Below are 17275 nucleotides of genomic sequence, written 5' to 3'. Positions count from 1 at the left end.
TTATTATCTCTCATGTAATTTACAAACTTAAAAATGGGAGGTGAAAGGGCCTCATAAGTGGAATAGCCTAGGGCCTCTTTTCATCTAAATCCGGCCCTGCTTGTAATATTCATGCTGTTGATTGCTTTTGTATTTTCCTCTACATTTTACGGCCTCTTTGAATGTAAATCGCCTTGAACCTTTTTGGTATAGTGCAATTAATAAATTGTGGATTAGATTATAAATATCCCTTCTTCCAAACTGCCTGCCAGACCCACCAGCTTTTTCAATTTTTGTGATTTGCCTGATGGATAGAACCTGATCAACCGATGAAGCACAAAGAAAATAATGTATTCAATAATGCCAACAGCATATGAAATATACATCATGCTAGCAAGAAAAAACACCCACCCACAGTATACAAACCCCCCTCCCCTTCTTGGACGGCTACCATCAACACTCGTGAAAGCCAGAGCAATCCTGCTTCTTAAAAGCTTTTCTATCAACAGAGCAGGCCAGCTAAGCAGAACTATTTCTCCGATCCTCCAACAAGACAGTTTTCAAAGTTCTGCTTATTTCTTTCATTCACATGTTTTATGTACTTCTGACCTAAATTATCTGTACACTAGACAATGACAAGGGGACAAATTTTTCCCTATCCCCGCAGGAATTCATTTTCCCATCCCGGCGAGTTCTTTTCCCGTCCCTGCCCCATGCCTGCAAGTTCCAACCTCATCCGCACAAGCCTCAAACACTTTAAATCCTAAGTAACAACATTCTAGAGCTCAGATTGTAATGTCATAATGTCTCATTCCACCAATGCCTAAGCTCCGTCCTCATCCGCACAAGCCTCAAACACTTTAAATCCTAAGTAACAACATTCTAGAGCTCAGATTGTAATGTCATAATGTCTCATTCCACCAATGCCTAAGCTCCGTCCTCATCCGCACAAGCCTCAAACACTTTAAATCCTAAGTAACAACATTCTAGAGCTCAGATTGTGATGTCATAATGTCTCATTCCACCAATGCCTAAGCTCCGCCTTATCCGCACAAGCCTCAAACACTTTAAATCATAAGCAACAACATTCTAGAGCTCAGATTGTGATGTCATAATGCCTCATCCCACCAATGCCTAAGCTCCGTCCTCATCCGCACAAGCCTCAAACACTTTAAATCCTAAGTAGCAACATTCTAGAGCTCAGATTGTGATGTCATAATGCCTCATTCCACCAATGTCTAAGCTCCGTCCTCATCCGCACAAGACACAAACACTTTCAAATCATAAGTGTCCAAGGCTTGTGCGGTTAAGGCAGCACTTACAGGAATGGGGCAGGGGCAGTGACAAAACTAGGAGAGACGGGATGCGGAAATTGAGTTCCTACAGGGACAGGGAAAAATTTGTCCCCGTGTCATTCTCTACTTTATATTTAGTGGGGTACAATGTTAAAGATAGAAGATGTTAGCTTGTGCACACTCTGTTCCTCATACACATCCCAAGAAGTTTACCGGGGCTGGTTTGAAGCACGAAGCATGGACTAGAAGCAGGAGGGAGAGGCAGCTCAAGTCTCTGAAAAGGATTTAGACATCTATTGGAGGGTGGTGGCTAGAATTGGGTTTCCTGAATATGAGGATTGCCGCCTGCTAGCAGGTCAGCTCCAGAATTGAATCGGCCTGTTGAGGTTGAAACAGGCCAAGGGGGTCTCAAACAGACAAGGTTCAGCATTACACTTCTCCCTCTGTAGTCGTGGTTTCAGCATTTGAGGTTTCAATTATTCGCGGTTTTAGCTTGCTGGCTCCTCCCCCTAAATTACATCAGCTTGCATAGAGAAATCGCCGATTCCAAGTGTTTACAGAGAAAATCGCCGATTCCTGGCGCTTTCTTCACCGTGTTTTGCCTCTCCTTCAGGAACAGGCCAGGCCTCCCACCATGTTATTCGCGGTTTCACCCTATTCACAATGGTTTTTAATAGAAAACAGCAAATAACATATGAAAAAGTTATTCACAGTTTTTCTGTATTTGCGGTTCTGTTAATCCCCTATCATAGCGAATACGGAGGGAGAAGTGTACTCACAATTAGAGAGGACAGCGGGTACTCACAGGGTGAGAGGCGCTGGTTTACTCCGAGAAAGCAGATGCTCCAGGATGTAATGTCCAGCATTAACCAGTAAGAGTCGCCTCTCAAAGAGTGATAAGAGCTACACTGAAAAGTCTGGGGCAGGTGGCCTTAGAGGACCATCCTTGGCTGTTCACGTTAGGCTCTGGATTAGAGAATGACACGGTGGCGGTTTACCCGCGGCCACCGCATTTTAGCCGCGGGTCACCCGCCGAAAACGGGGAAGAAAACTAGCAGTCGCTGCGGCGGTGAATGGTCTTGTCCCCCGCAGTGAGGCATGAAGGATCGCGCGGTCCCCGCAGCTCACACCCGCCCGCCCAATCGATTCCAGTGTCCAGCCAGCTCTCTCCCCTCTCCTCACCCCAGTCCGCAGATCCTCCTCCTCGGCGACCCGCATGCTACCAGAGAGCCGCGCACACCCGCCGCTGCTCAGCCTCGATCTTCTGCTCTGACGCAACCGGAAACAGGAAGTTGCAGCAGAGCAGAAGATCGAACACTGAGCAGCCGCGCGTGTGCGGCTCCCTGGGAAAGCGCGCAGGTTGCCGAAAAAGAAAACCCACAAACCAAGGTGAGGAGAAGGGAGAGAGCCGGCCAAACACCAGGATCGACCGGGCAGGCAGGTAGTGGCCGCGGGGACCGTGCGATCGCTAGTGTTCCCGGCTCAAATTGGAAGGAGGGAGTGAAAGGAAAAAGGCTTATATGGATGCAGCGGGGACGGTGACGGGGCGGTGAATGGGATGGCAGTGGCGGTGACGGGGCGGTGAAAGGGATGGCGGTGACGGTGACGGGGCGGTGACAGGGACAGATTTTTTCCCCGTGTCATTCTCTACTCTGGATCTCCTCCAACTAGAAACGCTCCAACGCACGGTATTAACCCTATACACACATACTCAAACTGCGCACAATATTCCATTATGTGTTGTCATCTCCTACCTGGGGCCACCGGCATCTCGGACACTCCTCCAACCGTGATGAGAGCTTCGGTAATCTTTGCGTGGTACTCTGAGCTTACTTCAGTGCTATGAACACAAGAGATCAGAGAAGACGATTGGTTTGGGCATCTTTATGTCATTTATGAGATAGTCCACCTCCCAGCTGTGAGTTCTCAACCCAGTCCTTCGGATACACTCACAGCCAGTCAGGTTTTCAGGATCTCCACAATGAATATGTATGAGATGGATTTGCATGCACTGCCTCCTTGAGATGAAAATCCATCCCCTACATATTCATTGTGGATATCCTGAAAACCTGACCTGGCTCTGGCTCTCGAGGACCAAAATTGCCTACCCCTGCCCTAGGTGGTCCTTTAACTTGAATGAGGTCACCAGCAGTGGCAGGTGCTCTAAACAGGCTTTCTCTGTCTAATACGAATACAAAGCTTATATTCCGCATGTAATAATAATAATAACTTTATTCTTCTATACCGCCACAGTCGAAAGACTTCTACCTCGACGAGTTCAATCTTGTCTGCAGACCTTCCAACAAGTCTGGTTTTCATGATTTGCACGATGAATGTGCATGAGATAGATTTGCATACAACGGAGGCAGTGCATGTAAACTTACCTCAAGGATATTTCATTGTTGATATCCTGAAAACCTGACTGGCTGTGAGTGTATCCGAAGGACTGGGTTGAGAACTCCTGCTCCTAAGAAATGAACATTCACCCCCCCTCCCTGCCCCATGGAGCTGCAATATCCCAGTCCCAGCCAACCTACGGAGTGGAAAACCAGATGTATGGATCGAACCAAGGTCCTTCCACATAGGGTTACCATATGTCTGGATTTACCCAGACATGTCCTCTTTTTAGAAGACTGGGTGTCTGGACGGATTTTGAAATCCCAGCAGTTTGCCCAGGTTTTGGAATGCTCCAGCTCTGCCAGAGCTCGGGGCTGCCTGTGATGCAATGATGTGACACCTACGGGCTGGGGTGGAACAGAGTGGGGCCACATGTCATCCTTTTTACTTAAACAAATATGGTAATCCTACTTCCACATGACTCTGCGCTATTTAGGAAAATTATTAGTTCCCCATAAGTGTTCTCATAGTCTATGTTCATTGACTGCTCACCATCTTACTTTACCTGTTGTTCATTTGGTACGTCTAGCACAGGGGTGGGCAACTCCGATTCTCGAGGGCCAGAATCCAGTCGGGTTTTCAGGATTTCCCCAATGAATATGCATTGAAAGCAATGCATGCAAATAGATCTCATGCATAATCATTGGGGAAATCCTGAAAACCCAACTGGATTCCGGCCCTCGAGGACCGGAGTTGCCCACCCCTGGTCTAGCATTTACTCAGAAGTCAGTCTGCCTTTTTTGCAGCCGTTCCTCGCCTGTGGAATTCCCTCCCAGTCATAATTAATTTTGAGCTATCTTATGTAAAATTCAGATCAATGGTTAAGACGCAGCTTTTTGGTTTAGCATTTGTATGAGAGGATTGGGGACTTGGGATCCTGTTTCTTTTTAGCAACTATTTAAACAAGATTTAAACAAAAATTGTTTTGCTTTTAGTTTTTTAGATTTATAGATTACTTGGATTTAATTTTTTTTGCTTTGTCTTTTCTTTGCTTTCCTATTTTAAATGGTATTCTTTACATTTCTTGTTTTTATATATTTTGTACACCATGCTGTTGACAAATCGCAGTGCGATTAAAACTTTTAATAAACACTGAACAGTTGGCATGCTGGTTAACTCGCTTTACCAACAAATCACAGTGGAGGTCCTAAACAGTGTGCAATTTTATTAGTCAAATCACAGAATTGGGCGGTGGCTCGACACGCACGTGTCTGCCTCAGGAGCCTTTGTAAATCACGATCACAATTTCTCTATGATTAAGAAACTGGAGATTGAAAAACAATTGTAAAAGTTGATTTACTAAGGCTCCTGAGGCAGGCTGTAGAGGCCGAAACATGTGTGTGGTCGAGCCACCGCACTCCAACGGTTTTCCACCTCCACTGTGGTTTGTTGGTTCTCAATTTGTGTGTGGAGGTTTTTCTCCTGGTTTCTGCTTTAGCTCTGCTTTTTGTACTTACGAGGTCAAAGATTTGCATGCGTACCTGGTCGAGTTGGAGCCAAAGAGCATTTCAGCACAGAGCTCCCCCAGCAGCCGGGGGGTGAGCAGGTTCTTGCTGCTGTTCCCACACAGTCTGCAGAAGTGTGCAGTCAGCTGTTGCAGGAGGCGGCATTGTTGGCGGCAGATCTGGGGAAGCTGTAGCAGCTTTTTAATTTGCTCCCCGCACTCTTCCAGGCTTTGAATCTCTGTGAAGTAAAATGAAAAGCGATCAGTGCAAGGGCCCAGAGGTGTCATATGAGCCTTATCAAACGGGCAGATTGATAGGAAGCTTACACAGGGTTACCATATGAATCCAGGAAAAAAAGAGGACGGATTGAGACATCCGGGCTTTACTTCTAGTAGAAATAAAACCCGGATGTCTCAATCCGTCCTCTTTTTTTTCTGGATCCATAGGGTAATCCAAAGCTTACAGATCCTGTAAAAAGCTGTAAGGGGTCGATATTTAAAGTGCTTTGACCAGCCAGAAATGGCTCCTGGCTAGTTAAGGACTGTTCGAGACTAACTACTCATTTTCAGCAGTTCTAAACCAGTTAGCACCAAATTGAAAACTGGCTATTTTGGGGGCGTTTCAGGGATGGAGTCAGCATTTGACTGGTTAAATGCTGATATTCAGGTTAATTGCACAAATAAAATCACCTAAAAGTCAGTCCTATCTTTATGCAGTAATCCATAGTTGCTTAAGTGCTGAATATTACACTTATTTATTTATTTAATTTATAACATATTATTGAAGGAAATAAATAAATATAATACAAATAGATTTTCATTTCAAATAGATTCACAATTATGATATTTTCATACATATTTCTATCATTCTTCCAAAATATATTTCCATATGACCTATATCAACCCCCCTACTCCCCCCACCTCCCTTCCCCCCTCCCCTTCCCCTTCCCATTGTATTGAAGTAATTAATCAAATTATAACAAATTATGAAATTTACATACATATTTCTATCATTCCTTCAATATACATTTTTCTATGACCTATTCCATCCTACCCCTGCACCCCCCAATTCTCCCCCCCCTGAATGGAAGATGACACATATTACCAGGTATTGCAATGTTATAAATGTTTCCAAAGCTTCAATGTAAAATATTAATAATCATACTTCGTGCTCTAGAGGAAAGATTTTGAATATATGGGTCCCAATTTTTCAAAAAGAAACATGTACGTCTTGGAAACTTACAAACATCCCTAACTTCAAATAAAATTAAACGATGAAGTTGGTTCCTTCAATGCCAAAAACTAGGAGGATCTTTCTGTAACCAATATTGCAAAATACATTTATGACCAATCATACATGCCTTTTGAAATAAAATACATCTACCTTGTCCATATACCCCACAAGCAGCAGCTTTACCAAATAACACCCCCCTTGGAGACTCCACTAATGGACTATCCCATAATGAACCTAAATATAATAGGACTAGTCTTTAAGCCTGTTACATTAATGGGTGCTAGAATAGATGTATCTGTCTGTCTGTGTTTCTTTATCTCTCTCTCCTTGGCCGCTGTCTGTGTCCTTCTGTCTCTTCCCCCCCCCCCCGAGCAAAGCTATCTGCCCCCAGCACACACCTCCCCCCAAAGCAGCCCCCTTTCCATCTCCCTAACTGTCTCTCCATGGCCCTCTTCTGTCTTCCCCCCAGAGCAAAGCTGTTTGCCCTAAGCACACCCCTCTCCCCAAAGCATCCCCCTTTCCCTCTCCCTGTCTGTCCATGGCTCCTTCTGACTTCCCCCCAGAGCAAAGCTGTCTGTCCCCAACACACCTCCCACCCAAAGCAGCCCCCTTTCCCTCTCCCTATCTCTCCATGGTCCCTTCTGTCTCCCCCTTTCTCCCCCCAGCACACCCCTCCCCCAAAGCAGCCCCCTTTCCTTCTCCCTGTCTCTCCATGGCCCCTTCTGTCTTCCCCCCAGAGTAAAACTGTCTGTCCCCAGCACACCTCCCCCCCAATGCAGCCCCCTTTCCCTCTCCCTATCTCTCCATGGCCCCTTCTGTCTCCCCCAGCATACCCCTCCCCCAAAGCAGCCCCTTTTCCCTCTCCCTATCTCTCCATGGTCCATTCTGTCTCCCCCTTTCTCCCCCCAGCACACTCCTCCCCCAAAGCAGCCCCCTTTCTTTCTCCCTGTCTCTCCATGGCCCCTTCTGTCTTCCCCCCAGAGTAAAACTGTCTTTCCCCAGCACACCTCCCCCCCAAAGCAGCCCCCTTTCCCTCTCCCTATCTCTCCATGGCCTCTTCTGTCTCCCCTCAGCACACTCCTCCCCCAAAGCAGCCCCCTTTCCCTCTCCCTCTGGCCCCCTGAATTAATCCCCCTGCTTAACCTCCCTCCATCCTGGCATCTTCTGGCCTGCTCCTCTTCAAAGCAGGCCGCGATCGTGGTGGCCGGCCCCAGTGAACTTCGCAGGCCGCTCCCCAACCCGGAAGCACGCTCCCCCCCGACGCGATCCCGTGCGGCAGAGGGAACGTGCCACTGAGGCCGGAAAGCGGCCCGCGAGGCCCGCCAAAGCCGGCGAAGAGGATCAGCGGCAGCGGCAGCGGTGAGCGAGGGCGGGAGGTATGTTCCAGCTTGCTTCGGGTTGGTGAGGTGAGGGCAGGAGGTGTGTTGAGCTTGCTTTGGGTTGGTGAGGGCGGGAGGAGGGGAGTGGCCAAAGTGATCCCTGGCCGGGTTCTAAAATGGAACACGGCCACAGATCACACACCACAGCGGCAGGAATCACGCTTTTTTAAAAGCGCATACGCCGCTAACCTTTTATTATATAGGATGGCAGACCAGAATGTCTTAAGAGGACATTGCCACAAAGCATGAGATAACATATTAGGAGCTATTTATTTATTTAATTCATTCATTTTCAATCCCGTTGTCCCCAAAGAGCTCAGAATGGCTTATAGGTTAAACATATATATTACAGTATATAGTTCCCAGGTTACAATTTGCATAGTTAACCTTAGCAGTACATGATTTTTCAATACAAGTTTTTATCCCAATGTGACACATATTGAGTTCTGGTACCAATATACATTTCTCTGCAATGCATTTGTCATGGGCAGGTAATGGCTGTTTCTCCTTTGCATGTACGGGAGCTTGCTAAAATGCAATATACTTACCCGGCTCTGCAAACCTGGAAATTCAGTGGCCCGACACTGAATTTCCAGGTGTACTGCCGGCAGGAGTCAGCAAAATGCCGAGTGCTGCTGGCTAAATATTGGATCCTAAATTAATAAGGTTGGTGAAGAACGCACTTTACTCCAACCAGGCTTGCTGGAAGGGGTCTCTATAAATTTCGTTAATCCAGAGTGAGTCTAGATAAATGGGTACAGTACGCTGAAAGGTGGGGCACAAGGGTCTGACTGTGGGCATTCACTGGTAAAAGAAGCAATACCTTTTGGAAAACAGTAAACTTGCAAACAACCCAACTCCTTATTAATTTCCTCCCTGATATGGAGCATGTGATTTCTTTGGGTTGTCTCCCAGCTTCAGAACACTTCACACCAGTCGAGGCTGGGTTACCAGAGTGCCCAGGCAAACCTGCCAACTCTCACTTTTGCGGGTCATCTCCCGCACGTCAGTTGAGGTCTCCCGGCAGCAGGAGATCACCTGCAAAGTACTGAAATCCACTTTAGATAGCTTGTTAAATACTGAAGTTCCTGCGTGGTCGATGGTGTCAAAGGCTGCACTTAGATCAAGGAGAATGAGCTCCTTTGTCCAAGAATTTCCAGTAGTCATCGACAAAGATCTAATTACAGATATACAAAAGTTGGGAAAAAAAGAGGAGATGCTGTTGCTGGGTGATTTCAACCTGCTGGATGTGGACTGGAATGTTCCATCTGTGGAATCAGAAAGAAGTAGGGAGATGATGAATGCCTTTCAAGGGGCTCTGCTCAGACAAGTGGTGACGGAACCCACAAGGGAATAAGTGATTCTAGATCTGGGGCTCACAAATGGTAAAAGTGGGGGCTCACCTGGGAAGTAGCGATCATCATATGGTTTGGTTTGATATGAGAGCGGAGGATGGCCACACGAAACTTCAAGTCCTGGATTTCAAACGTGTGGACTTTAGTAGCATGGGGAAATACCTGAAGAAAGAGCAGACTGGATGGGAAGACATAAGGGAAGTGGAAAAGTTGAAAGACGCAATAAAAAGAGCTACTGACCTTTATATGAGGAAAATAAAGAAAAAGGAAACCAAAATGGTTCGCCAGACTAGTGGTGGAAAAAAAAGGCAAAAGAGTTGGCATTTGTGAAATACAAAAAAAACTCAAGAAAGAGGAGTACAGAAAGAAATTTCGGATGAAAATGAAAGAAGCCAAGAGAGCTACGTCTGGCGAAAGTGCAAGCGGAAGAGCAAATGGCTAGAAATATAAGAAAGGAAGCCAAAATTTTTTTCAGGTATATTAGTGAAAGGAGGAAGACAAAAAATAGAATTATGAGACTGAAAGAAGATATGAACCACTAAGTGGAGAGTGATGAGGAAAAAGTAAATGTGCTAAACAAATACTTCTGTTCAGTGTTCATGGAAGAAAAACCTGGAGAAGGACTGCGAATGGCTAGCAAAGCTACTCCTGAGAATGGAATGGATACCACACCTTTCACAAAGGCAACTTAAAAAAACTGAAGGTGGACAAAGCTATGGGACTGGACAAGATCCATCCCAAGATATTGAGGGAGCTCCGAGAGGTTCTGGCATGTCCTCTTAAAGATTTGTTCAATAAATCTTTAGAGATGGGGAAAGGTTCCATGGGACTGGAGAAGAGTGGATGTGGTCCTTCTTCACAAAAGTGGTCACAGAGATGATGCGGGAAACTACAGGCTGAAAAGCCTCACTTCAGTTATTGGATTACAAGATCTGCGGTACTAAAGGTAAATCGTACCAAATGAATCTGATTGAATTCTTTGACTTGACTTCTTCGAAGGAGTAAACAGGTAGATAGACAAAGGCGACCCGGTCGACATTGTATATCTGGATTTTCAGAAGGTGTTCGACAAGGTTCCACATGAACGACTACTTCGGAAAATTGCGAGCCATGGAATCGAGGGTGAAATACTCACATGGATTAAAAACTAGCTGGTGGGTAGGAAACAGAGAGTGGGGGTAAATGGACAATACTCGGACTGGAAAAGTGTCACCAGTGGAGTGCTGTAGGGTTCGGTGCTTGGACCCGTGCTCATCAACAAATTTACAAATGACCTGGAAATTGGCAAGACGAGTGAAGTGATTAAATTTGCAGAGTAGTGAAGATGCAGAAGGATTGCGAAGATCTGCAACGTGACATAAACGCGCTCGAGAAATGGGCCGCAACATGACAAATGAGGTTCAACGTGGATAAGTGTAAGGTGATGCATTTCGGTAACAAAAATCTTATACACAAATACAGGATGTCCGGGGTAATATTTGGAGAGACCCCCCAGGAAAGAAACTTGGGAGTACTGGTCGACAAGTCGATGAAGCTGTCCGCGCAATGCGCAGTGGCAGCGAAAAGGGCAAACAGAATGATTAGAAAGAGCATCATGAACAGATCGGAGAAGGTTATCATGCCGCTGTACTGGGCCATGGTACGCCCTCACCTGGAGTACTGCATCCAGCACTGGTCACCGTACATGAAGAAGGACACGGTACTACTCGAAAGGGTCCAGAGAGGAGCAACTAAAATGGTTAAGGGGCTGGAGGAGTTGCCATACTGCGAGCGATTAGAGAAACTGGGCCTCTTCTCCCTTGAAAAGAGGAGACTGAGAGGGGACATGATCGAAACATTCAAGATACTGAAGGGATTAGATTTAGTAGATAAAGACAGGTTGTTCACCCTCTCCAAGGTAGAGAGAACGAGAGGGCACTCTCTAAAGTTAAAAGGGGATAGATTCCGTACAAACGTAAGGAAGTTCTTCTTCACCCAGAGAGTAGTAGAAAACTGGAACGCTCTTCCGGAGGTTATTATAGGGGAAAACACCCTCCAGGGATTCAAGATAAAGTTAGACAAGTTCCTGCTGAACCAGAACGTACGCAGGTAGGGCTAGTCTCAGTTAGGGCGCTGGTCTTTGACCTAAGGGCCACCGCAGGAGCGAACTGCTGGGCACGATGGACCACTGTTCTGACACAGAAGCGGCAATTCTTATATTATGTTTGTATCAAAATCTTAATAACTGGATCAGGGTATGGCCCTCAAGGACCATGGTTGCCCCCGCCCCCCCTCCCCCCCAGCACTAGGCTAATTCTTCCTCGTTAATTAGAGAGGGAATCTGGGCATGATCAGTTTCTCCAAAATATGAGAATAAAAGAAGACACAATAACTTGGCGTGGAAAGTGAAGAAGATGAAGGAGGAGGATGTATAGAGCAGTGTTTTTCAACCTTTTTACACCTTTGGACCGGCAGAAATGAAAGAATTATTCTGTGGACCGGCATCGGTCCGTGGACCGGCGGTTGAAGAACACGGGGCTAAGTCGTGGGCCAGACCCCGCCCATCTCTACCCAATCTCCACCCCAGACCCCGCCCCCATAATAGTACTAATTGCACCTTGCACGTCCCGTGCCTCATATGGAAACCTTCCCTCTGACATTGCAACGTCAGAGAGAAGGCTTCCAGTTCAGGCACAGGATGCCCGTAGGAACCGCTGCCCGTGGCTTTGTGCACTGAATCAGTTAGGAAGAGGGAGCTGGCTCGAAGATAACGCCGCATCGATCGCACCGTGGACCGGTGGTTGAAGAACACTGGTATAGAGAACGCTGCACCAAACGTCAGATAAGAGCGGGACAGATGGAAATGTGTTTTGCTCGGGACCTCCTTAACCCTACAGGAATGCGTCATGCCACTGAATGAGATACTTTAGCTTGCAGCTTTTCAACAAGGGGCCAATCTGTCATTTATCATAGCACTCAAGGAAAATCCCAACGAATGGAATATTCACCGAGTGGCCTGGAAGACAAGGCCCACTGTTCCCGTTTCTCACTTGCGGTCTCTTCTTTCACCTTCTGCAGTTTGGGCAGAAGCCCAGTATCTTGTGAGTTATGATTTCATAGGTCAGGGAGTGCAGCCAGCTTTCACTGGCAGTTGGAAGCGAAGGAAGGACGGAGGGGGTGGGGGAATCAGATTGACAGTAACTGCAGCTTTGACACAGTTGCCAAGTCTCCGTCCATCTTTGGGGAGTCTCCAGCTCACCCAGAGACCTTCACTGATGCGCAGGGATTCTCCACTGATCTCTGCGCAGCCTTTACCAGTAGTCAGAGAGCTTCCTGTGCTGCTGGATTTAACCCTTTCACTTCTTGAACATCATGTCCAGGAAGATTACGGAAACCTAACAGAAGGAGACCTGTAAAACTAGTTTTCAAAACAAACAGCTGCGAATTAGTCAGCCCACAGTGTAGACTGGCCATCAGACTGCATGCACTTGAATTGGAAGCTTGGCACTAGTATATGCCATCAAACTGGGACCCAGTGCATGCACTCTGGCCATAAACTGGGCACCAGTGTATGCCGTCAAACTAAATATGAAAAACCTCATTAGTTCATCTGGCCCTTAGCAGTGAAAATATGACTTCAGAATTCTCTCGAAATTCTTACATAGCAACATAGAAACATGATGGCAGATAAATGGCCCATCCGCAGCATCCAATATCTCCTCCTCTCCCTATTGGCTAAGGCTCTTAACACTTGCATTGTGAGGTCATAGAGCTTTATGGTTAGAGAAACATGATAAAGACCAAATGATTCATATGCAGCATCCACTATCTCATCCTCTCCCTATTGGCTAAGGCTCTTAACATTTGCATCTTGTCTCCCTATTGGCTAAGGCTCTTTACACCTGCATTGTGAGGTCATAGAGCTTTAGGGTTATAGAAACATGATGGCAGATAAAGGCCAAATAGCCCATCCAGTCTCCCATCTGCAGCATCCACTGTCTCCTTCTCTCCCTATTGGCTAAGGCTCTTAACATTTGCATCTCCTCTTCCTATAGGCCAGGGGTGTCCAATGTCGGTCCTCGAGGGCCGCAATCCAGTCGGGTTTTCAGGATTTCCCCAAGGAATATGCATGAGATCTATTAGCATACAATGAAAGCAGTGCATGCAAATAGACCTCATGTATATTCATTGGGGAAATCCTGAAAATCTGACTGGACTGCGGCCCTCGAGGACCGACATTGGACACCCCTGCTATAGGCTAAGGCTCTGTACACCTGCATTGTAATGCCATAGAACTTTATGGTTATGGGAACATATAAACATGATAGCAGATAAAGGCCAAATGGGCCCATCCAGTCTGTCCATCCGCAGCATCCACTATCTCCTCCTCTTCCTAAGAGATAACATGTTTCTGCCCCATGCTTTCTTGAATTCAGACAGTTTTTCTCTCCACCACCTCTGCTGGGAGACTATTTCATGCATTTACCAGCCTCTCTGTACAAAAATATTTCCTTAGATTACTCCGAAGCCTGTCACCTCAACCTCAATCTATGCCCTCTCACTCTGGAGTCTTCTTTCAATTGAAAGAGACTTGCCTTATGTGTATTTGTGCCACATAGATATTTAAACTAGAGAGCTGCACAGGGACGGGGATGATGAGAATCCCGCAGGGAACCTGTGGGGTTCCCCATGGGGTCACAGTGATCCCATAGGGACCCCCTTTGTGGTCGTGGTGACCCGCGGGATTGGAGACAGCTCGAGGGGCTTGAATACCTTGGTGCACCTCCTTTTCCTGCCCTCCATCCACACTCGCTCCTAAGTAAGTCTTGTACTGTCAATTGTCTAGCCTTTGTCTTTGAAATTATTACCTCCCCTAGCTTTTACATTGTAAACTGTTCTTTTCCTGTCCCTGCCCCATTCCTGCAAATGCCATCTTCATCTGCACAAGCCTCAACATTTTCAAATCATATGTAGCAACATTTTAGACAAGAGCTCAGATTGTGATGTCATAATGCCTCATTCCACCAATGCCTAAGCTCCGTCCTCATCTGCACAAGCCTCAAATACTTTAAAATCATAAGTGTTCGAGGCTTGTGCGGTTAAGGCAGAGCTTAAATGAATGGGGCAGGAACAGGGACAGTGACAAAACTCACAGGGATGGGACGGGAAAATGAGTTCCTGCAGGGACAGTGACAATTTGTTCCCGTGTCATTCTCTATTTTAGATCTCAAGGTGGAAGTTTGGTGAAAGTAGCCTTAAGTTGGAGCGATAGGTCTGATGACAGTCATGACTTCTGGAGAAATTTGGAGAGACTGGAAGTTGCCTAGAGTAGTGGTAGGCAATTCCGGTCCTCGAGAGCCGGAGCCAGGTCAGGTTTTCAGGATCTCCACCATGAATATGTATGAGATGGATTTGCATGCACTGCCTCCTTGAGATGCAAATCTATGTCATGCATATTTATTGTGGATATCCTGAAAACCTGACCTGGCTCCGGCTCTCGAGGACTGGAATTGCCTACCCCTGACCTAGAGCAATTTATCAGGACCATAACTCCCTACATTCATTTTGGGGGTGGGAGACCAGAATTGCTTCAGGCTGTTCTTTAAGGTTTGGAGCTGATTGACAGCCCTAATCAACTGTAGCTTCCAGATGTTTTTATGGCAGGGATCTCAAAGTCCTTCTTTGAGGGCCGCAATCCAGTCAGGTTTTCAGGATTTCCCCAATGAATATGCATTGAAAGCAGTGCATGCACATAGATCTCATGCATATTCATTGGGGAAATCCTGAAAACCCGACTGGATTGCGGTCCTTGAGGAGGGACTTTGAGACCCCTGTTTTATGGGGATGCCAGCAGGGTCATCAGCCTCTCCTTCTACTGGCACAGAAAAACCATCAATGAGAAATCAATAAGACTTGGGAATCAATACTGAGATGAGCTCTCACATCCTTACAAGACCGTTAATAAATGGGAAGGCACCACTGGTATTGACTACAGCAGCCGGGTCAGAATTGATGAGCTCAGACTTAGAATAGGACTTTATTAAACTTCACGACCTCTCTGTGACCCTTGAAGGACTACGTTGAGCTATATCAGGGTGAATCAAACTAGGGGTTTCTACAGCACCAATAATCTCCTGAACCTGTCATTTTCCCCAATAACTTTCTATTTGCTTTATAATGCAATGCTGAGCAGAAAAGAAATGAGAAAAATCCCAGCAGTTGCAGTAGATGTTATTATAGGGCAATCAGATTTTCCATCTGGAAAATCCAGACTCATGGACCCGCCCCCCAGGCCCGCCCTGTCCCACTCATCCCCGCCTCACTTCCGCCCTGTCACGCCCCAAGCCCAACCCCCCCACTGCCTTCTCTCATCGGGCAGGACATCTGTGCATGCACGGACGCCCTCCTATAGGAAGGAAAGCTTTTCCAAGTTTATTTAATCTTTGATATACCGTTTATCAAATATATACCTACACGATTTACAATAATGAAATATAAAATAAGAGTAAAGAATTCAAAAGAAAATTAGAAAGGGGGACAAAACATGCTAGGAATGATTAAGAAGGGAATCACAAACAGATCGGAGAAGGTTATCATGCCGCTGTACCGGGCCATGGTACGCCCTCACCTGGAGTACTGCGTCCAGCACTGGTCGCCGTACATGAAGAAGGACATGGTACTACTCGAAAGGGTCCAGAGAAGAGCAACTAAGATGGTTAAGGGGATGGAGGAGTTGCCGTACAGTGAGAGATTGGAGAAACTGGGCCTTTTCTCCCACGAACAGAGGATATTGAGAGGGGACATGATCGAAAACATTCAAGGTATTGAAGGGAATTGACTTAGTAGATAAGGACAGGTTGTTCACCCTCTCCAAGGTAGAGAGAATGAGAAGGCGCTCTATAAAGTTAAAAGGGGATAGATTCTGTTCCAACATAAGGAAGTTCTTCTTCACCCAGGGAGTGGTAGAAAACTGGAACGCTCTTCCGGAGGCTGTTATAGAGGAAAACACCCTCCAGGGATTCAAGACAAGGTTGGACAAGTTCCTGCTGAACCAGAACGAACGCAGGTAGGGCTGGTCTTGGTTAGAGCACAGGTCTTTGACTTGGGGGCCACCACGTGAGCGGACTGCTGGGCGCGATGGACCACTGGTCTGACCCAGCAGCAGCAATTCTTATGTTCTTATGCTGACTTACTGGAACCAAAGGATCACCGGACTAGATGGACCACAGGTCTGATCCGGTACAGGCACTTCTTATGTTCTTATGTGAAGGGAAGAAACAGGAAATGGTAAAAGATTAAATACATTGAAAAATCAAAAGAGGGAGGGAAGTGAGGGAGGGTAGCATTTTAATTTGGCACTACTGACTGCATGGAAACTGATTGGGCTCTTATTGAAGACGAGAAAGTCAGAATGCCTAGGCGTCTTTGAAGAGAAATGTTTGTAGTTTAGACTTGAACTTTTCAAGAGATGTTTCTAGACTAAGGTCCAACGGAAGGGCGTTCCATAGCGTAGGGGCAATGACAGAGAAGATAGTTTTACGGGTTGTGCCGGGTTTTGAAAAGTCGTCCGGATGCCCTCAAAAGAAGAACATGTCCGGGGAAATCCGGACGTCGGGTAACCCTACGTCAATAGAGACTCAATGGGCTGGATTCTCTAAACGCCGCCGCTATTGATCTCACGCGTCGCAGAAAGCACTGAAGCTGATGCGGGCAGCAAGTTTGTCGCTGCTTGCGCCAAAGTGAAAAGGGTACGGGGAAGGGGCGTGGGCACGCGCGTGTGGCAGGGGGAGGAGTGGGAAGGGGGTGGAGAGAAAGAGGTACCGTTGCCCCGCGAAAGACCACGCCCAGGGCGGACCGCCCCCCTCACACCCCCTTTCTATGTCACTGATTGATATCATTGCCATCCGTTAAAACTACAACTAGGATCCTTCATGCAAATGCATTACACTTTCCTCTTTTTCTCAAAGCAGGACTAGCTTCATCCTAAAAGAAATCCTTCAGTTTTTTCTGTAGCCACCTTTCCCTCGATATTCGGTCAGAAACAGACTATTTGAAATGTCATAGCTACTGTATTTAATTTACTTTTATGTTTCTGGTGGTTTGGATTTGGTTTCATTTATTTAAGTTCATTATCAGAAACCGTTCTGAGTCTTTGGTTTGACATGCCTGGTATATGAGAAACCAAGAAAACACTGTGGAATGACGATGATCCT

At 46.4% G+C, this 17275-nt stretch overlaps 1 protein-coding gene across 1 annotated transcript in view; it reads right to left on the bottom strand.

Annotated features, from left to right (window-relative positions):
- Positions 1 to 17275, bottom strand: part of LOC117346336 (phosphatidylinositol 3-kinase regulatory subunit gamma) — a 374335-nt gene that overhangs the window by 216827 nt on the left and 140233 nt on the right. Inside the window, exon 5 of the mRNA XM_033915736.1 lies at positions 5187 to 5354. Within this exon, the coding sequence (XP_033771627.1) occupies positions 5187 to 5354 (168 nt within the window). The remainder of the gene's footprint in view (positions 1 to 5186; positions 5355 to 17275) is intronic.

Source organism: Geotrypetes seraphini, chromosome 12, assembly GCF_902459505.1.
Source record: "Geotrypetes seraphini chromosome 12, aGeoSer1.1, whole genome shotgun sequence".
Classification (NCBI taxonomy): Eukaryota; Metazoa; Chordata; class Amphibia; order Gymnophiona; family Dermophiidae; genus Geotrypetes; species Geotrypetes seraphini.
The sequence above is the reverse complement of the archived record's forward strand: the minus strand, read 5'-3'. Positions and strand labels throughout refer to the sequence as shown.